The sequence below is a fragment of the Sinocyclocheilus grahami genome, unplaced genomic scaffold (genome assembly GCF_001515645.1).
Source record: "Sinocyclocheilus grahami isolate Dianchi unplaced genomic scaffold, SAMN03320097.WGS_v1.1 scaffold442.1, whole genome shotgun sequence".
In the NCBI taxonomy this organism is placed as follows: domain Eukaryota; kingdom Metazoa; phylum Chordata; class Actinopteri; order Cypriniformes; family Cyprinidae; genus Sinocyclocheilus; species Sinocyclocheilus grahami.
In genome coordinates, this window is record NW_015505621.1 from 454,727 (window position 1) to 473,128 (window position 18,402).

Here is an 18,402-nt window from a genome sequence, read left to right on the forward strand (position 1 = left end):
TCTTTTTATTTATTATAAATAATGACCTTCTAACACTAGCATTATCTGTTCTTTCTCTGTTCTATTGAATTGTTTAATTTTTATTTAAAAATTACCCTCTAACACCAGCATTCCCTATTTTTTTTATTATAAAAACAAAATAAGCAAACAAACAAAAGAGAAAAAAACGTTGCTACGCATTCTGTTAGGTGAAGCCCCGCCCACGAACCCCGCCCCTTACTGTCCTTTTTTTGGAAAACTAAAATATGGTCACCCTATTATAAATATACTTAATTATTATGAAAATACCAGAGATGGCTTAAATAACACAGATAAACTATATTGTCGCAGTCGAGTGTTTATTGTCTTTGTTTTATCATTCAAAATGTTTATATGTTCTGTTTACTCAGTTACAGATATAATAGCGATGCCTTTGTCCGTATAAGGGATTTCCTGGAGGGTCATGAGTTCTCTACTTCTGTGACTGGATATGTGGATTTTCTGTGTGATGGCGTCCAGTATGAATGAAACAGACATCATGCGTTTATAGTGCTAATGGCCAATCCATCATTTTTGGGGGGAATTTTTATTTATTTTATTTATTTTTTAATACGTTCAGGCTCCGTTTAGGCACTGGAACCATTTTAAAAGTATTGATTTGGCACCGGTATCGGAAAAAACCCAAACGATACCCAACACTACACTTAACATGTCTGAATGTCACTGCATTACAAACAAAATATCAGAGCAAGTGTCACTGATTTCTAAGATGCACATACATGCTTTACAAGCAACATTTTGACTTGTTTTAATCCTCCTTAAAATCAAACTCCGTACACTGTAAAAATGTCAACCTTCAACTTAAACTTAAATTCAGTTGCTGCCTTAAATGTTTTAAGTATAATCAAATTAGCTGTACAAGTCACCTAAAAAAATCAAGCTGGGTATAATTTAACAAATGAAGTTGAAATTGGTTAAATGATTTGGATTTAATTGTCATTTTGAGTCTGATCTTGTCAATGAATCAAAACCAGTCTGAACGATTCATTCACAAATCGGACTAAAAGATTAATTTACAAATCGGACTCAGCTGTTCTTAATGGTTCAGTGAAATGGTTTAACATTTCATTGACTCACTGAACCGAGAACCTTCTGGTGTTAATGAATTTTATTATTGCTTAAATGCAAATTACAATTTGGTCCTAAATGGTTTCATTTTTATGAGCTGAATCATGACTAACAAATCGAACTGGGACACGTAAAATTATAATAAGAACCCTTATTAATAAAACCTAATCAAAAAATAAACATCATTATGTGCTTACCTATGGCTTTATTAGAGCGTTTTATAGCAGTGGGTTATCAGTGAACAAAAGAATGACTTTTAGAATCAGAATCGGCTTTGTTGAAGTGATTCTTTAAAATGAACTGTTCAAAAGAACTTCAAAATTCAAAATATATTCTCTAAAACAAATCTCAATTTCTGACAAATCTTTGCTTAAGGATGCTTAGATGTGCTAAATTATTTTTTACCCTGGAGTAAGGACACTTGCTTTGATATTTCTGAAAAACTCAAAACATATTCTCTAAAAAAAACAAATAGTAATATATGACACAATTGTACTTTTAAATTATTTTTTAATGTTTTATTTTTATGTTTTACGGATTTTCTTTTAAAATTAATTTTACTGGAATAAATGACAATTGCTTTAATTTTTTCTGGAAAAAAATAATAATAATATATATATATATATATATATATAGTCACCAAAAAGAAATCATAAGATCTGATGTTCAGATTTTTACAATTATTTTTTATTTATATTTATATATTTTTTACTGGAATAAATGACAATTACTTTGATATTTATGAGCAAAATAAAATGTATTCAAAATATATTTGCTAACCACAAAATGTAACATCAATTATACTTGTTTCAAGGATTTCAGATTATTTATTTACTGGAGTGAATGACTTGCTTTGATATTTCTGATTAAAATAAAATATTCAAAATATATTCTCTAAAAACAAACCAAATATGACACAATTATACTTGTTATACAAGTATAGGTTTAAAAATAGTAAAATGTGTCTAAATACTTTTTGAGGCCACTATATTTAATCATAGTTACATACAGTAGACATTCAATTTTTAAAAAATATTTGACTTTTTATTCATCATGTAAGACTCTTAAGAACATGATTATTTCCATGACGGCTTGTCAAGAGGATATAGTGTACTGTAAGATGCTGTGAGACACGTGAGGCTTATATATTCACCTTCACACACACATTGGCTCCAGTATTTTCTCCCTGTGGGCTTGTTCTCTATAGGGACTCATTGGCCGGGCAGCACTTTTATGAACATAATGCATTATTAAACATCTCAAACATCTCCTGGGCTTTGTGTTTATTACTGCTCTTACAAATCATCAGTACATAATCTCAGGCGGCCCACAGAGATCTCTCTCTCTCTCACACACATACACACACACACACACGGATATCTGACGAAAAATCCCCTGAAAGAGTCACATCTTCAACAATAAGACGCTCAGAGTGTGAACTACTAATGAAACATGTGACACTGAACACGTTCAGTCCCGAAGGACCTCAAGACCATAAACAACCACAACACGATGGTACATCTAAGCATGTTATTTTTGTAACTGTGCAAAACTACAGCAGGTCATGGGAGTTTCACCTTCAATCTGGAGGAAACTAATGAGTACACAAAACACTGTCACTCTTCCATGAAAACAGTGACATAAAGAGGCGTACAGACTCATTGGCCGGGCAGCACTTTTATGAACATAATGCATTATTAAACATCTCAAACATCTCCTGGGCTTTGTGTTTATTACTGCTCTTACAAATCATCAGTACATAATCTCAGGCGGCCCACAGAGATCTCTCTCTCTCTCACACACATACACACACACACACACGGATATCTGACGAAAAATCCCCTGAAAGAGTCACATCTTCAACAATAAGACGCTCAGAGTGTGAACTACTAATGAAACATGTGACACTGAACACGTTCAGTCCCGAAGGACCTCAAGACCATAAACAACCACAACACGATGGTACATCTAAGCATGTTATTTTTGTAACTGTGCAAAACTACAGCAGGTCATGGGAGTTTCACCTTCAATCTGGAGGAAACTAATGAGTACACAACATACTGTCACTCTTCCATGAAAACAGTAAAGAGGCTTACAGATGTGTGAGGGAATTACCAGGGTGAAAAATACATCAGGCTGGAAGCGTTTCAATACACACATCCAAAGTACATCTCAAACTGTCATGAACTTCGAAATCTTTGATGGTAAAAGGAGTAGTTCACAAGCATTTGCTCACCTTCATGTCACTCTGGGAGCCGAATGCACACTGTTGGGCTCCAAAAATGACCAAAAACATCAGAAAAGCACCAATAAAACAGGTTAATGTGACTATATGCGCCATATTCCATGTTGAATGACAACTATATGTGATGAACAAACCCAAATGTAAGCTGTAATTCACTGGTCCACGTAATTTAATTTATTGTTTTACTTTTTATACATACAGTAGATTCTCATTCTTATAACATGAAAATATATCATAAATATTTGATCTTTAATTAAAACTATGATTAAATAATGAAATAAACTATTTGAATATTTATAGAAACATTTTAAAGAATTATTAATTATTGTGTGATTTTTGTAACAAAATTATGACATAATTTCCATCAAAAACATCAGTACTAACCCTAATAATGTTTTATTAAAAATTTGGGACTGTTCCTCACAAAAAGCATCAAATGACTTCAGAAGACTTCTATAGTGCAAGAGTCGTATAAACCTTACATGGTTTAATACACTTTAATTGTGCTTTTTTATATAATTTTGCCTTTTTATATAATTCACTGATCCGCAGCTCTCAAATCTAATATTTTTATAAAAAATTGGCACATCAACACCAGTTGACATCAATAATGCCAAATGCCATCTTATAACCCATAAACAAATTAGAATTTTATCCTAGTCATTTTATTTTTGATACTCAGACATCTTTTATAAAATAATTTTATTGTTTTATCTTTATCACAGATCCATCTTAATATACAAAAATATATTTTTAATATAAAAAAAAAAAAAATCAAATAATGATATTGTAATTTTTTTTTTACAAATTTGGGGAAAAAATGCAACTAGCAACACTAACCCTAATATTATTTTATCAAAAGTAGACAAAATAATTTGTGATATGAGCACAATGGGGAAAGATGTTTAGTGAATAATCTCCTAAATTTGGGTCTGTTCTTCACGCAAAGCATCAAATGACTTTAGAAGGCTCTGAATATAGCGCAAGAGTCGTATGAACGTCTTTTATAACAGTTTAATGGTGCTTTTTGGGGCTTGACAGTGCTGTATAATGAAAGTGAATGGCTATATTTAGAGCTTTATGAACACCCTGTGAAGTCAATCAGTCTTTCAGGTTTGAAAGTGAGTAAATAATGAGTATAATTAGCATTTTGCTGAACTCTGCCGCAGTGCCTCTGGTCACCACTAGCCAGCGCCGCAGCTCTAGCATTCATTAGAGCAAACAGCAGGTTGATGGGGTCTTTCATGACAAAGTCTTCAGAGCACCGGCTGAAGTTGGGTCCTTTCGAACGCAGCCGGTTTGGGTCGACACGCAGCGATTTCCTGACGATCCATAGCTCTCGACCGACATGAAACACGCAAGACACCGCCTCAGGGGTACTGATGGAGGGAGAGGGGGCACAGGGGGATTATGGGTACAAAAACACAGGCAGAGGTAGAGCGAGCACCCGCGGCGCCTGTCTCACGGCTACGCCCCTGGCAACAGCCCTCTCCAGGTGAGCTGGCTACAGAGAGACACCTTTGAGTGACAGGCTGTCTCGCAGAACACGCCGGCGCAGGAAAGACGCTCCTCTGGAGGGACTAACTTTGACTTTCCCCGGCTTTTCCTCCAGTAAGCGGATGCAGAAATGGAAAGCATCCATATGACCGCGGGGCACGAATATGACGGAGCTAAAAACACATAACCGAGAGCTGTGTTATTTACAGCCGAGGCTCTGATGAATCTTCTCGGGGCTAGGGATACGGATGGGGAACGTGTAGCAGATGGCCCGTTAACAACATCAGGTGAGCCGCGAGCCTCCCAGATGAGCTACCTGAGAACGGAGAGGCGCTCCGAGTCGAACGCTTTTAGAAAGCAGACAACAGAGCTTCCCTTAAGAGCCGCGCAGTGCAAAATGCAAGAGCTGTCAGATCACAGAAAGTCGCCTATTGTGGAAACAGACAAAGAAATAAAATGTTTAACACGGTTATTTTGGTGAACACACACACACACACACACGTGTAGATGTATGTCTCATATGCAGGTGTTTCTTCAACTACAGCACAAGCACTTTTACATCCCAAGGTTGATTTTTATTAACACTAACAGAAATAAATGACGCAGAGAACTTGTTTTGTCACTATCATTTTATTTTTGACGCTCAAAAGTCTTTTATAAATCTATTTAATTGTTTTTTACCTCTGTCCCAGATACATTATCAATCATAAAATACGAAAATCCATCCTATTATATTTACATTATCCATTATATAATCTAATATATTTTTAATTGAAACAATTCATAGAATAAGTCAAATTAATTTAAAAAAATTATTAATTTATATTTATAAAATATATTTGTAAAAAAAAAAAGCATTTTCAGTAGTTATTTTTGAATCACAATACATATTTTTTAAACACAATTAAGATGTTATTTCCACTACAAAAGTAATAATAAAAATATTTAATCAAAAGTCAACAAAATAATTTGAGATGTGAAGAACAAAGAAAAGTTAAGGTAAATATCACATTTTTATTTCTACATTTAACTTGTATCAGAATATTTACATTATAATATGTTTTATTTACATTCTCAATCTTAAAATATGAAAATCCATCATATTTACATTATCCATGATACAATCCATTATATATTTTTAATTACAAAAATCCATATAATATTATAACATTTATTAAAAACATATTATTTCAATTAATTAAAAAAATAATTAATTTATATTTATAAAATATATTTGTAAACATTTTCAATAGTCATTTCGTGAAAATGCTTTTTTGCACAATAAATATTGAATTTTTAAAAATACAATTAAGATGTTATTTCCACCACAATAATAATCCTAATAACGTTTTATCAAAAGTCAACAAAATAATTTGAGATGTGAAGAACAAAGAAAAGTCGAGGTAAATATCACATTTTTAATTTCTACATTTTACTTATATCATTATAATATATTTTATATTTCTTACAGTTTATTTCTAAATAATATTGTGCATCATTTCCAAACAAGCTGTAATTCTGTCACAATATGCAACAATGAAAAATGTTAAAACATTGTCATTTCCACCATAGAATGTTATCAAAGACGTGATTGAAATGGAAAATTAAAAAAAAAACATATTTCGTCTGTGATGCATCTGTGCAAGTCTACTGCTAGTAGACAAATGAATTAAACTAGTGCAAGTGCAAGTTTATTTTCTAAGCATCCACAGGGCCAAAAGTGCCCACAGTTGAAGAAACACACATCTGTTTTACAATTGTTTTTCATAATTGTACACAGCTGAACAATCAGGGATTCAATAATTGCTGACAAAACAGGAAAACAGAGCAAAACACAAGAACTTGGAAACGGGGAGCCATCATCATGGCGATGGTGGATTTCTGTTGATATCAGCCACACGGACAGAAAGAGAGACACACAGAGTGATTAGCATGTAGAGCGTAAAGGAGGCATCAGCATTTTCCAGCTGCCTCCTCCTGGAGTCAAAAGACAAACTCGACTCTTTGTAGATAAACAGATGAGCAGCATGTTTTTGTTCACTTTATCAATACCGTACAAGCGGCGCATTAAAGCAGTGGTCACAGGACTCTATCGCTGTACAGGAAGTCATTGAAGAATAAAGGCAGAGCTGCGTTTTGTGTTTATCTCAACACACTGTCACCTGGGAGAATAAACACTACAGGTACGGTAACCTATACAACCATGATGGACAGAATCACACTAAACACGCTCGAGTCACTGATTTAATCCATTATAGATGAAATATGTTCGGCTGTGATGTTATTACTCTACTTCATAGAACAAATCTAACCCTGCATATTAAACTCCAGCACAAAACTCACCACACACTGAACAATGCCTGAAATAAACTTATTTATAATAAAACTAGTGAAAAACTTCCAGAACATCATATAAACTATTGGTAACCACCCAGAACACCCTAGCAACCACAACTAACACCCTGGTAACTACTGTACCAAGCAACCACCATGAACACCCTAGTAACCACATATAACACACTAGTAACTACCCTGCATATTAAACTCCAGCACAAAACTCACCACACACTGAACAATGCCTGAAATAAACTTATTTATAATAAAACTAGTGAAAAACTTCCAGAACATCATATAAACTATTGGTAACCACCCAGAACACCCTAGCAACCACAACTAACACCCTGGTAACTACTGTACCAAGCAACCACCATGAACACCCTAATAACCACATATAACACACTAGTAACTACTAGGGTTACACGATTAATCGAATGCGATTGTCATGCGCATTTTGTCAGTAAAGCCGGTTCTGTGATCAGCAGTAAATCATCATCACGTGCTTTCAGATGGAGCAGCATTTACTACACAGAGCCGTAGTTCACTGACAAGTTACGCAAAATAAAAAAATCGCAGACGATTTTATTGCGCCATTATGAAATCGAAGAAATCGTTCGCGATAATGACAGCTGTTTGCGTAGCTTCTCAGTGAACTATGGCTCTGTGTAGTAAATGCTACTCCATCTGAAAGCATGTGAAAATATCACATTTACTCCAAACTCACTTCATAACGTCAGTCGAGTGTTTGAAATAAATCCTTCTGTGAGATGATGTGGCTTCTTACACAGAATAAGGCACGCAACATATTTCATAGTATTTAAGCAGTGATAAAGGCATTGCATTATAAATATACTTTATTTTAATGAAAATTATAATAATAAGAACTCAGAAAAACCATATATTGTCATAATCGTGTGTTTATTAGTCACGTTGAATCAATAAAAGCAGTTAAATCTTCTGTTTATCCAGCTACCGCTACTGTTGAATCGCGATTTCGATTCCTTTTCGATTTATCGGGCAGCCCTAGTAACTACTGTACCTAGCAACCATCCAGAACACCCTAGTAACCACCTAGCAACCATCCAGAACACCCTAGTAACCACATATAACACCCTGGTAACTACTGTACCTAGCAACCACTCAGAACACCACATAAACTACCTGGTAACCCTCTAGAACACCCTAGTAACCACATATAACACCCTACTAACTACTGTATCTAGCAACAACCCAGAACACCATATAAACTACCTGGCAACTATCTGGAACACCCTAGTAACCACCTAGCAACCATCCAGAACACCTTAGTAACAACCTAGCAACCACCAAGAAAACACCCTAGAAACTACCTAGCAACCATCCAGAACCCCCTAGTAACCACATGTAAGACCCTAGTAACTACTGTACCTAGCAACCACTCAGAACATCATATAAACTATCAGAAACCATCCAGAACACCCTAGTAACCACCTAGCAACCATACAGAACACTCTAGTTACCACATATAACACCCTAGTAACTACTGTACCTAGCAACCACTCGGAACACCATATAAACTATCAGCAACCAACCAGAACACCATGGAAACCACTTAGCAACCAGAACACCATAATAATCACAAATAACACCCTAGTAACTACTGTACCAAGAACATCCTAGCAACCACCCAAAACACCCTAGTAACACATAGCAACCACTCAGAACACCATAGAACCACCCAGAACAACCTAGAAACAATCTAGCAACAACCAAAAATACCCTAGCAACCGCACAAAGCAACATGATAGAACTCTTTTCAGCACCTGCACAGGCAACATCACTCATTTCCTTCACAAAATGTAAAAATCTAGTGTGTAAATTGCGTTAACTGATAAAGCACAGCAAAAAAATAAGCAGTATTTTGTTTCCCTAAAAAACATTCCTTAAACATCCTTAAAACAAGGCTGATCTAAGAAGCAAAATATTTAAAGACATTTTCAGAGAATGCATATTGAAATAAATGCTTCTTTCAAGTATAAATCTCACAAAATTTTGTTAAGTTTACTGTCCTTTACGGCACCTGGGACGGTTCATTCCCGGGACGGCGGGGGTGGGGGGTGACCTTGCTCAAAGCCAGAGGAAGGAACAGATTAATAGGTTGCTGTAGACAAATGGCTCACCCTCACAGATGGCAGGATCCATCAGGGGTCGATACAGATGAAAACACAGCTTCACGTGGAGGTCAAGCGCATGCATCTGATGGCCGTGGCTTTGGGGGGAAACTTTGGCTGCGTTTGGCCACCGTCACCCTTTTGTAGCGTGCTAATCTGAACACGTCCTTGTGCAAACTAAACCATTCAAAAGCCACAGGCGAGGTCAAATGAAGTTATTCCCTGGGTCTCTTCATATAAATCAAAGGCAAAAAAATATTAAGCTAGATTTTGTCACATTTTGTGGCCCTTATATGTCTGAACATCTACTTAAGAAACATTTCCAATCAATTCTTCCTTATATTTTGTAAGAGTATTCACATTATTAGTAGCTGACTGTACTTCGTCGGAGCAAAGGCATAATTGTTAACATGCACAATATACAGTATATTACGCATATTGTGCTCAGGTTTGAGTCCATGTATCTGTTCCAATTTTACTTTTATAAAGTGACTGTTGATTGTTTTGAAAGAAATCAATACTTTTACTCAGAGAGGATACATTAAATTGATCAAAAGTGACAGTACAAGATTTCTATTTCAAATAAATGCTGTTCTTTTGAACTTTCTATTCATCAAAGAATTCCAAAAATTAAAATGTATCACGGTTTCCACAAAAATATAAAGCAGCACAACTGTTTTCAACATTGATAATAATTTCTTGAGAAGCAAATTAGTACGGTTTCTGAAGGATCATGTGACACTGAAGACTGGAGTAATGATGCTGAAAATTCTGCTTTGATTCACAGAAATAAATTACATTTTAAAACATATTCAAATGGAAAACAGTTATTTTAAATTGTAATAATATCTAACAATATTACAGTATTTTACTGTAATTTATTATAGTAAATAAAAACTTACAAATAAGTAAATACTTAAAAATATTAACTTTTGAATGGCAGTTTAAAATGTATCAAACATTTAAAGTTATAAACTAGTCACACAAGAAATAAAATCTGTCTAACGCTCAAAGCCACCATAGCTATTTTATTTGCAGATCAAGGAGGCTGTTTAATATTTGTCTTCACTATTCACCTATTCATACATGCTTCCTGCATTTTGTTTTTATTCTGTAAATGTAGACGAAAGATTCACAAGGGCTCTTATGCTCGACTCTTAGCCATTAGACTAAGTTTGCAAAAAAACTTTTGCTTTTAGTTAATGAAAAATATTGATAGGAGAGCCATAGGTCAAGGATTCACACCAAATACATCTTCAACACGAGACACTTTACCTAAAAGAAAATGCATTACTTCTTTATAAGAGTGTGGAACAATATGAAGTGCGAGAGATCAGGGAGCTCTTTAAAGTCAGCCTGTTTAATACAAATCTTCTGTCTATATAGGCAGCACGAGCCTCTTAAGTACTGGAACTGTTTTGAAATGCTCAACAGATGCAGCACTGCTTGCACAAAGCAACTGATTTCAGTTGTACTTATTGTATTGCAATACTTCAATAAGCATAAAAAATACTGTATGTTGCACACACAAATAGTGGTTAATTTACACTGAGGAATGTTTAGTCGTTACTTTTCAGCACTGACAGACATATAGGTTGCCTTATCCACCATCTTGGATTTATTCACAGAACCTGCTGCAATGCATTCTGGGATTGCCTTCATTCTGAAGACTAAAATCTGGCTAAAGCAAGTCAGCCTACCTTTTAAACCAGCCGTTTCGTCGGAAGAGCACCTATGATGCCTGAAAATGCTGTCTAGGTAGGCAGCTCCCTAGGTTTCGGAGCTTATCTCTCCAGCAGAAGCTTCCATTACCCAGTCAATGAATGTGTAAACAGTGTGATCTCTGATAGCACGGTCCAGCGTCAGGCCCCTGTCTTCTTTCTCTCATCTCTATTTGTCTGGTTTCTCTCTTATCGCCTCTCCCCTGCTCTACACTCCTCATCAATCCCACGTTTCACTTGTGAGTGTCGGTCAGCCTCCAACTGTGGTCAACAAAACCTGAGACCATATGGACCCACACGACCCCAAACACGTCCAACAAGCACATTAAAGGGGCCACTTTCTGCACTTACCATATTACTCACCACATAATCATTTTTAAACAGACAGTGTTTACCTTTTAGTGTGTACCTTTAAGACTTTCATATCTAAATGAGCTCATCAGGGCAAACCAAGGCACAGTAAAGGTATGTAAATGTAGATAGTCATATGTTAATGAGCAAATTATGTCATAATATATATATATATACTTTAATATAGTGGATTAAGTGACTAAACGAGTGTTGCTATTGTTAACTAAACTAAAAAACTATTAATCATTTTTGTAAATTTAAATAATGCTGAAATCAAAAATCTACATATTACATGGAAAACCTCGAGGAAAATGAGAACGGTTGCTTTGGCAACTAATGAAAATAAAATATATTTTCAGTTATAAATTACTATAACTGAAATAAAAATAACTAGATAAATATATATAAAAAAACAAACAAAAAAATGACAAAAGCACATAAAATTAAAATTAAAATAGTCATAAGCATAAAATATGACAAAATCAGTGTTGTTATTTTTATTTTATAAAATAAAAAAAATTTAATAAATCTAATTAAATAAAAAAATATTAAATGAGACATTTTAACTTAAAAAAGCTTCCATGAAAATGAGAAATATTGCCAAAATATTTGAAATAAAAATAGTTGAAAAAAGACAACCACTAAAACTGAAACAAAAATAATGCTAAAGACAAATTAAAAAAACTAATAAAAAACGATAAAAACACACATAAAATTAAAACTGTCAAAGGTATAAAATTTATAGTTATATAGTCGACTAAATCAGTATTTTTACTGTTAAATAAAACTATTAAATTATCAAATATATATTAGAGGTACAATTTTTACTTAAACTTCTATGAAAATTAGAAATGTTAGCAACAAATTGAAATGGTTGAAGAAAAAAATGACTAAAACTGAATAAAAGTGACAAAAGCACAACATTAAAATGAATATGAAACTGAAAATAAAGTAAAACCATTTTCAAAATATTAATAAATACTATAATTGTATATATTGTAAATAACACTAAAATAGCAATGGACCAAATACTGAATAAATATTTACATATAAATTAGGGCTGTCAGTTTAACGTGTTAACTTAATTAGTTACAAAAAAAATAACACGATTCAAATATTTGAACTCAGTTAACACACCGCCCCCGCCCCCAGACCTGTACATCATCTTACATTTCAGTTGACTGCTGACAAATGTGATGCAGGGCAACAACTCCATAAATGCAATTATGCCCTAAAATTCAAGATATTGGTGCAAAAATGCCCTGTATGTGTTTTTGTCTCATATTTATGTCATACGATATCACACGAGCAGGGAGAGCGGTAGGCTATTACACGAGTGCCGATTTTGTCCCGAATATCACAAGTTTAAATGTGATTTTATACAATAGTTCAGTAAATAAGAAGTTGATAGTGTTATATTTTAAACACAATATTACGTGTTTTTGCTCAATTTTGCAAAGAATATATTACCTTTAAAGCCATAGCAGAATTGTTGTGCGTCTTCGAGCAACACAGCGGTGTTTAGTTTCTGAATGAATCCGCGTTTTGAACGAATCGAGTGAACCAATGAGTCAAAGCCTCATTCATAAAGAGAGCCGTTTACGCAATTCCTGAATGAATCAGCCGTTTGAACGAATCGAATAAATTACATTTACCGCCACCTGCTGGCAGATTTAGTTTCTTATTTAGAGTATCATTTAATTAATTTAATTAAATAATAATTAAATAATACATTTTATTAAATAAATTAACTTTAATTAATATTATTTTAATTAAGTAAAATAATAATAATAAATAATAATAATAATAAAAACATTAAAGGGATAGTTCACCCAAAAATGTCAATTCTGTCATCATTTACTCTCACGTCCTTCATGTCATTTCAAACCTTTCTTTTGTGGAACATAAAAGAAGGTATTTTCAAAGACTATGCAATATCCTTAAAGGGACTTTGGACTATTTTGAAGACTGTTGGTAACAAAGCTGTTTTGGTTACCAATGACTTCCATTGTATGAACAAACAATACTGAGATGATTCTCAAATTATCTTCTTTTATGTTCCATAGTTTATGTTAGGCCGTTGTAGCCTAAATGTTTGTGTAATACATTTTTTGTTGAATCAAATAAAATATTTCTAAAGCTACAATTTGTAATCAATTAAGACTGCACTGGGCCTCGGGGCTATGACTTACTGCAGGGCAAAAATGATATATATATATATATATATAAAAAGCTTTAAATATGATTTTTATCCCACATCAAAGTCAATAGCCTAAGTAAAAATAAGCTTACTGAAGACAAGTAAACAGTCACAAATTAAGCTACAACAGAACAAAGATCATAAGAAATCGGCCTACTTGAAAAACTTGAAAGCACTGAATAATATTATAATGTATAAATAAAATTTACAAATAGACTGAATGGTCTTCACTGTATATATTCAATATACATGATTCTTATTTATTTTACAAAAGTGATTCAGTCAAAGACAGCCTACATCTTGGCGTGCAAAACAACTGATACATTTCTACTGGATATTATCTCCCAATCCTTAAATGAATATATAGAGTTTGTTCAAACACAAAAACAATATACATCCAGTTAATTATCAAACTAACCTAAAATCTGTGTAGATGATGACGCTGTTTTTTTCCATGTGCCCGGTTCACTTGCTGTTCCAACAACAGTTGATTGAAGTTACTTCCACTCCATCATCAGCTTTAGTAAAATAACCTGATCGCTGGGGAGTTTACTGACTAACTTGTTTTTTTTTCTGTTGTTTGTATTTGAAGTTTTTCATTTTTTGAGCTCCTCTCTCTCAGAATTGCTGACATTTTGACATATAGAATATTGTTCTTTGCGCGAACATTTCCAGATTACTTCATAACGAAGTGAAGAGTGAAGGTGAAGGGCAGCGATCACCTGATAGATACGTGCACATGTCGTTCAAATGTCAAATATAGAATAAATGCATTTGCTTGGTAAACCAAATTAAGACTTTAAGCTTCAATCTCAAATGGTAATGCATGGAATTTACGGAAAAGCTCAACTAAATAACAGCGCTAATAAGTGGGGGGCGTGGTGACTTTGGCGATCGGCGTACCAGTCAATTTACCCCACAGCCAATCACGGGCCCCCTCCTTGCTCGGGTCCCGGGGCTTCAGCCCCGCCTAGCCCAATGGTTAATACGGCCCTGTTTGTAATGTCTACTTGATACTTTAACAAAAAAATATATTTAAATAATCTTTTGTGGCTATTTTCACAGTCAAATTTATTTTGCGATTAATTAGATTAATTAATCGAAACATTATGTAATTAATTCGATAAAAATGTTTAATTGACTGACAGCCCTAGTATAAATATGGGTGGTTATACAGTATGTAAAAGAGCTTATGGTTGTAACATCATGATTTGAGTCGTTTTGCTACTTAGTTTTATGTTTTGAGAACAGAGTATGTCTACATAGTACATCATACACTTCAAAAGAGCAAGACATCTTATTTTATGTGATATGAGACACCTTAAACAGGTTTTTAATTGGCATTGAAATGAATAATATCATGTTAGCTCATCTCTTATAGTTGTGTATATTATAAATGTCCCTTTGAGTCATGTGAAATCGAGCGGTGAATGTACGGCTTTGTGTGTGTGTGTGTGTGTGTGATGGCACAGGCAGGTGTGCAGCTCACCTGGGGCCTCGATCAGCTGTTTATATATTCCCAGGAACGCAGACTCCGCCTCCTTACTGCGCTGGCTCAATGCAACCACCTGCAGCAGAGAGATGAGCTCATCAATCCAGGACACACTTAAGGGCCATGCAACACATAATAAAACACTCCAGTCAATAATTCTGCTCCATATGTTGATACCGCAGAGCTACAAATGAACAGAGCAAAGTTTATTCCAGTACTTAAACGGAGAAAAACATTAGCGTGATCGCTCTTGAGGAAAACTCAGTCTAATAAAGTCACCAGTGCAACAAAGCATCCGATACTCCGACAAATATACCAGAGACTCCACATAATGGCTTCACACTCATCACAACACAAGGGTAGGTTTGAATTACATTCTAGTATTCACCTCATACTACTTCTGCAGTGTGTACCAAGGGTGTAGAATTTAGTAGGGACACTACTTTGGACTGACTGTCCAAATCAGCTAAATCGCATATCGTAAATCATTTGATTCAGATCTGAACTTCAAATCACGTATTATTTGATTTAGATCGGGACTTCACGTATCGCAAAACATTTGATTCCGATCTTGACCTCTGAATGTGAATCGCAAATCATTTTATTTAGATCAAAACTTCGAGAGTGTACGTGAATCTTTTGATTCAGATCGGAAGCTCGGAGCGGGTTCGCAAATCATTTTTATAGTTATAAAAATTTATTAATAAATATTAATAGTGGCTCCCTGACACCCGCAAATTAGATGCAATATCCCAGAAATCGTACTGTTGGGGCAATGGCAATAAGCCGGGTGTGCCTCACACGTCCTGAAAAGTAAAGCTACGAGCTCTTTGATCGCCCCCTGGTGGCTGGCTGCAGTACAGGTCATAAACCCCGCCCTCTCCATGTAAACGAATGGGACTTGAGTCAAAATAAAAAAAAATTATTTCACTTCCAATACAATTTTCTGAAAGATGGTTTTAGTAATTTAAGGTAGTTGTTGTCTCGCTGATATATGTTCAATTGTTCGTTTTTGTGATAAGCATGATTTTAGCTAGTAATTTGATGCTATCAAAACGGGGCGTGTCTTTATGTTTGATTGGGTCTGCGGGAGTTTGGGCGGGAGTTTGATACCACTTCTCCACCTCACAACACTACTGCGCAGACTCTGGCTCCTAACAAATCTCTACTGCGCAGACTCTGGCTCCAAATTACGTAGCTTATATCTTCTAAATGCGAATTTTGTCACTGTTGTGGAGCACACTGCCTTATAGATAACCTTAAGACTAACATATTGATAATAACACCTAATACATACTTTAATTTTGATTTCATGGGAACTTTAAAGTACTGGACGTTTCTCAATATGTGTTCTTGTCTGTACATGTGCTCTTGTGGACTTGTGAAACGTCATCAGTTGTCGCCCAAGTACTGCTCCAATTCAAGGTTCACATCTAGCCAAGTACAGTTCAAATCCCCGGATGTGTTCTTGCTCCGCCCCTTTTATCAAGGATGCATCCAGAGCCGATTTCGGAGACGTGAGCTCCAGGCGATCACCGGGAGCTCAGTGCTCATGTATCCGCCGAGAGCAGTCTCACCTCGGCTAGTCCTTCTGACATTTGCCGCTGGCTCTGATGTCTCTGTAGTGGTTAAACATGAGGTACAATTCGTTTTGGGTAAATCTAACAGGCAATCTTTGGTCTCATGAATCTATTATTTCTTCCAGGTCATATCGTTTTGGCTGAGCACAAAGTTATGTTTCATAAATTATTTATTTATTAATCGTAATACAGTGTTGACTCGGTTGCATACATTTGACTAAATTGTTTGCTTTTGTCTTTATTTCTTATTACGTAAGTCTTTACATACTTTTATAATGGCTATTATTGTTCATTAAAACTGACATTTAACAAAAAAGGCAGAGTTGTGCTTGTCATATTTTATTTTACTATACATTCAGTGAAGATAATCAGAGTGTGCACATATTACCTAAACCACATACTAATATGTTTTATATTTTAAAAATGAAAACGAAAAGGGTTGTTTTATATTTTGAAGAAAACGAAAAGGCAGTGGTGTTTGATATAATTTCATTTTAATGTAATGAGTACGCGTTGCATGAACCACATTTTTGTGGCTATTATATTTAAATTATATTTGCAGAATTACTGGACTTGCGTCCTCCCGTCCTCCCGTCCTCTGGAGTTCACACTCCCGAGTCAAACTTGCGAAGTCCAAACTACCGAGGACACAAGTCTGAACTTTGCGTACTTGGTATTGAGAAATGGCCCTTGTTTTGCGTATCAGAAAATCTGTCATGTCCTGCCCGCTTAGGTTAAAATACTGAGTGTTAAATAATAAAATAATATGTTAAAACGTCTACTCTTATCATTCTGAGGACAAAATCCCGTGAACTTCGCCTCGATCGGGAGCTGCATGCACATGTGCACTCATCTGTTTTCAGTGCAGCTAACCTCGTGTCGCTTCATGTCATCTTCCCACTCATTAAACTATGACAGGTCTTTTACTGCAAAAAGACAGTCACTGTGACACTCTAAAGTGATGAAACTATGGCACCATGTGCTTTTTAAAACCATTTTCATAGGTTTCACGTTATATTGTTGGCTCGGAAAATATGTAAATGCACATGCCCAGTAAGTTAGCCGCAGCTGTTAGTAGATTAACTTCGGTGGACTTACACTTGAAAAATGATGTGTTCCGCGGTTGAAGTAAAATACTTTCTGATGTTTATTCATGTGCTTTAAGTAAATGTGAAAAGACGATCGGTTCACGTGTTTGAACTGAGGCAATACAGTGATCTGTCACGACACATTAAAGAGCCACAAAACAGTATTTATTGTTTGAATTTCTTTAAAAATTACAAAATTTGAAAGCTGAGAGTCCTGAGATATTGATATTCTGATACTTCATATCAGAAGTAACCTGCTCTGTACTGTCTGTCGGTGTGTTGTCAGTTTCCTCTTTGCTCTGCGATGTATTTTTCACTGCGTGAGATCATGATTTGTAGTGTGAGAGCGGCATTGTTTGTCGGGTCTTTGCAAACGGTCAATTAAATGTCTGTTGTTTGCCGTTATGTCCCTGTTATTTCCCTACCAATGCCAAAATCAAACCTACACCCTTGGTATGTACAGAGCGTGTGACTTACTACATCTGCCAAAATGTGCAGTACACTACAAAGCACACTTTAAAGAATACTGTTTGTTTCCTACAATTTAATGCACTTGACTTGAACTTCCACTTCCAGTGTGATGAATAAACTGAAAGTAAAATAAACTGTGTATATATATATATATATATATATA

General features: G+C 35.0%; 1 protein-coding gene across 1 annotated transcript in view; it reads right to left on the reverse strand.

Annotated features, from left to right (window-relative positions):
- LOC107552142 (homeobox protein cut-like 2) overlaps positions 1–18,402 on the reverse strand; it is a 177,353-nt gene that overhangs the window by 36,927 nt on the left and 122,024 nt on the right. The window contains exon 4 of the mRNA XM_016233972.1: positions 15,098–15,176. Coding sequence (XP_016089458.1) covers positions 15,098–15,176 — 79 coding nt within the window. The remainder of the gene's footprint in view (positions 1–15,097; positions 15,177–18,402) is intronic.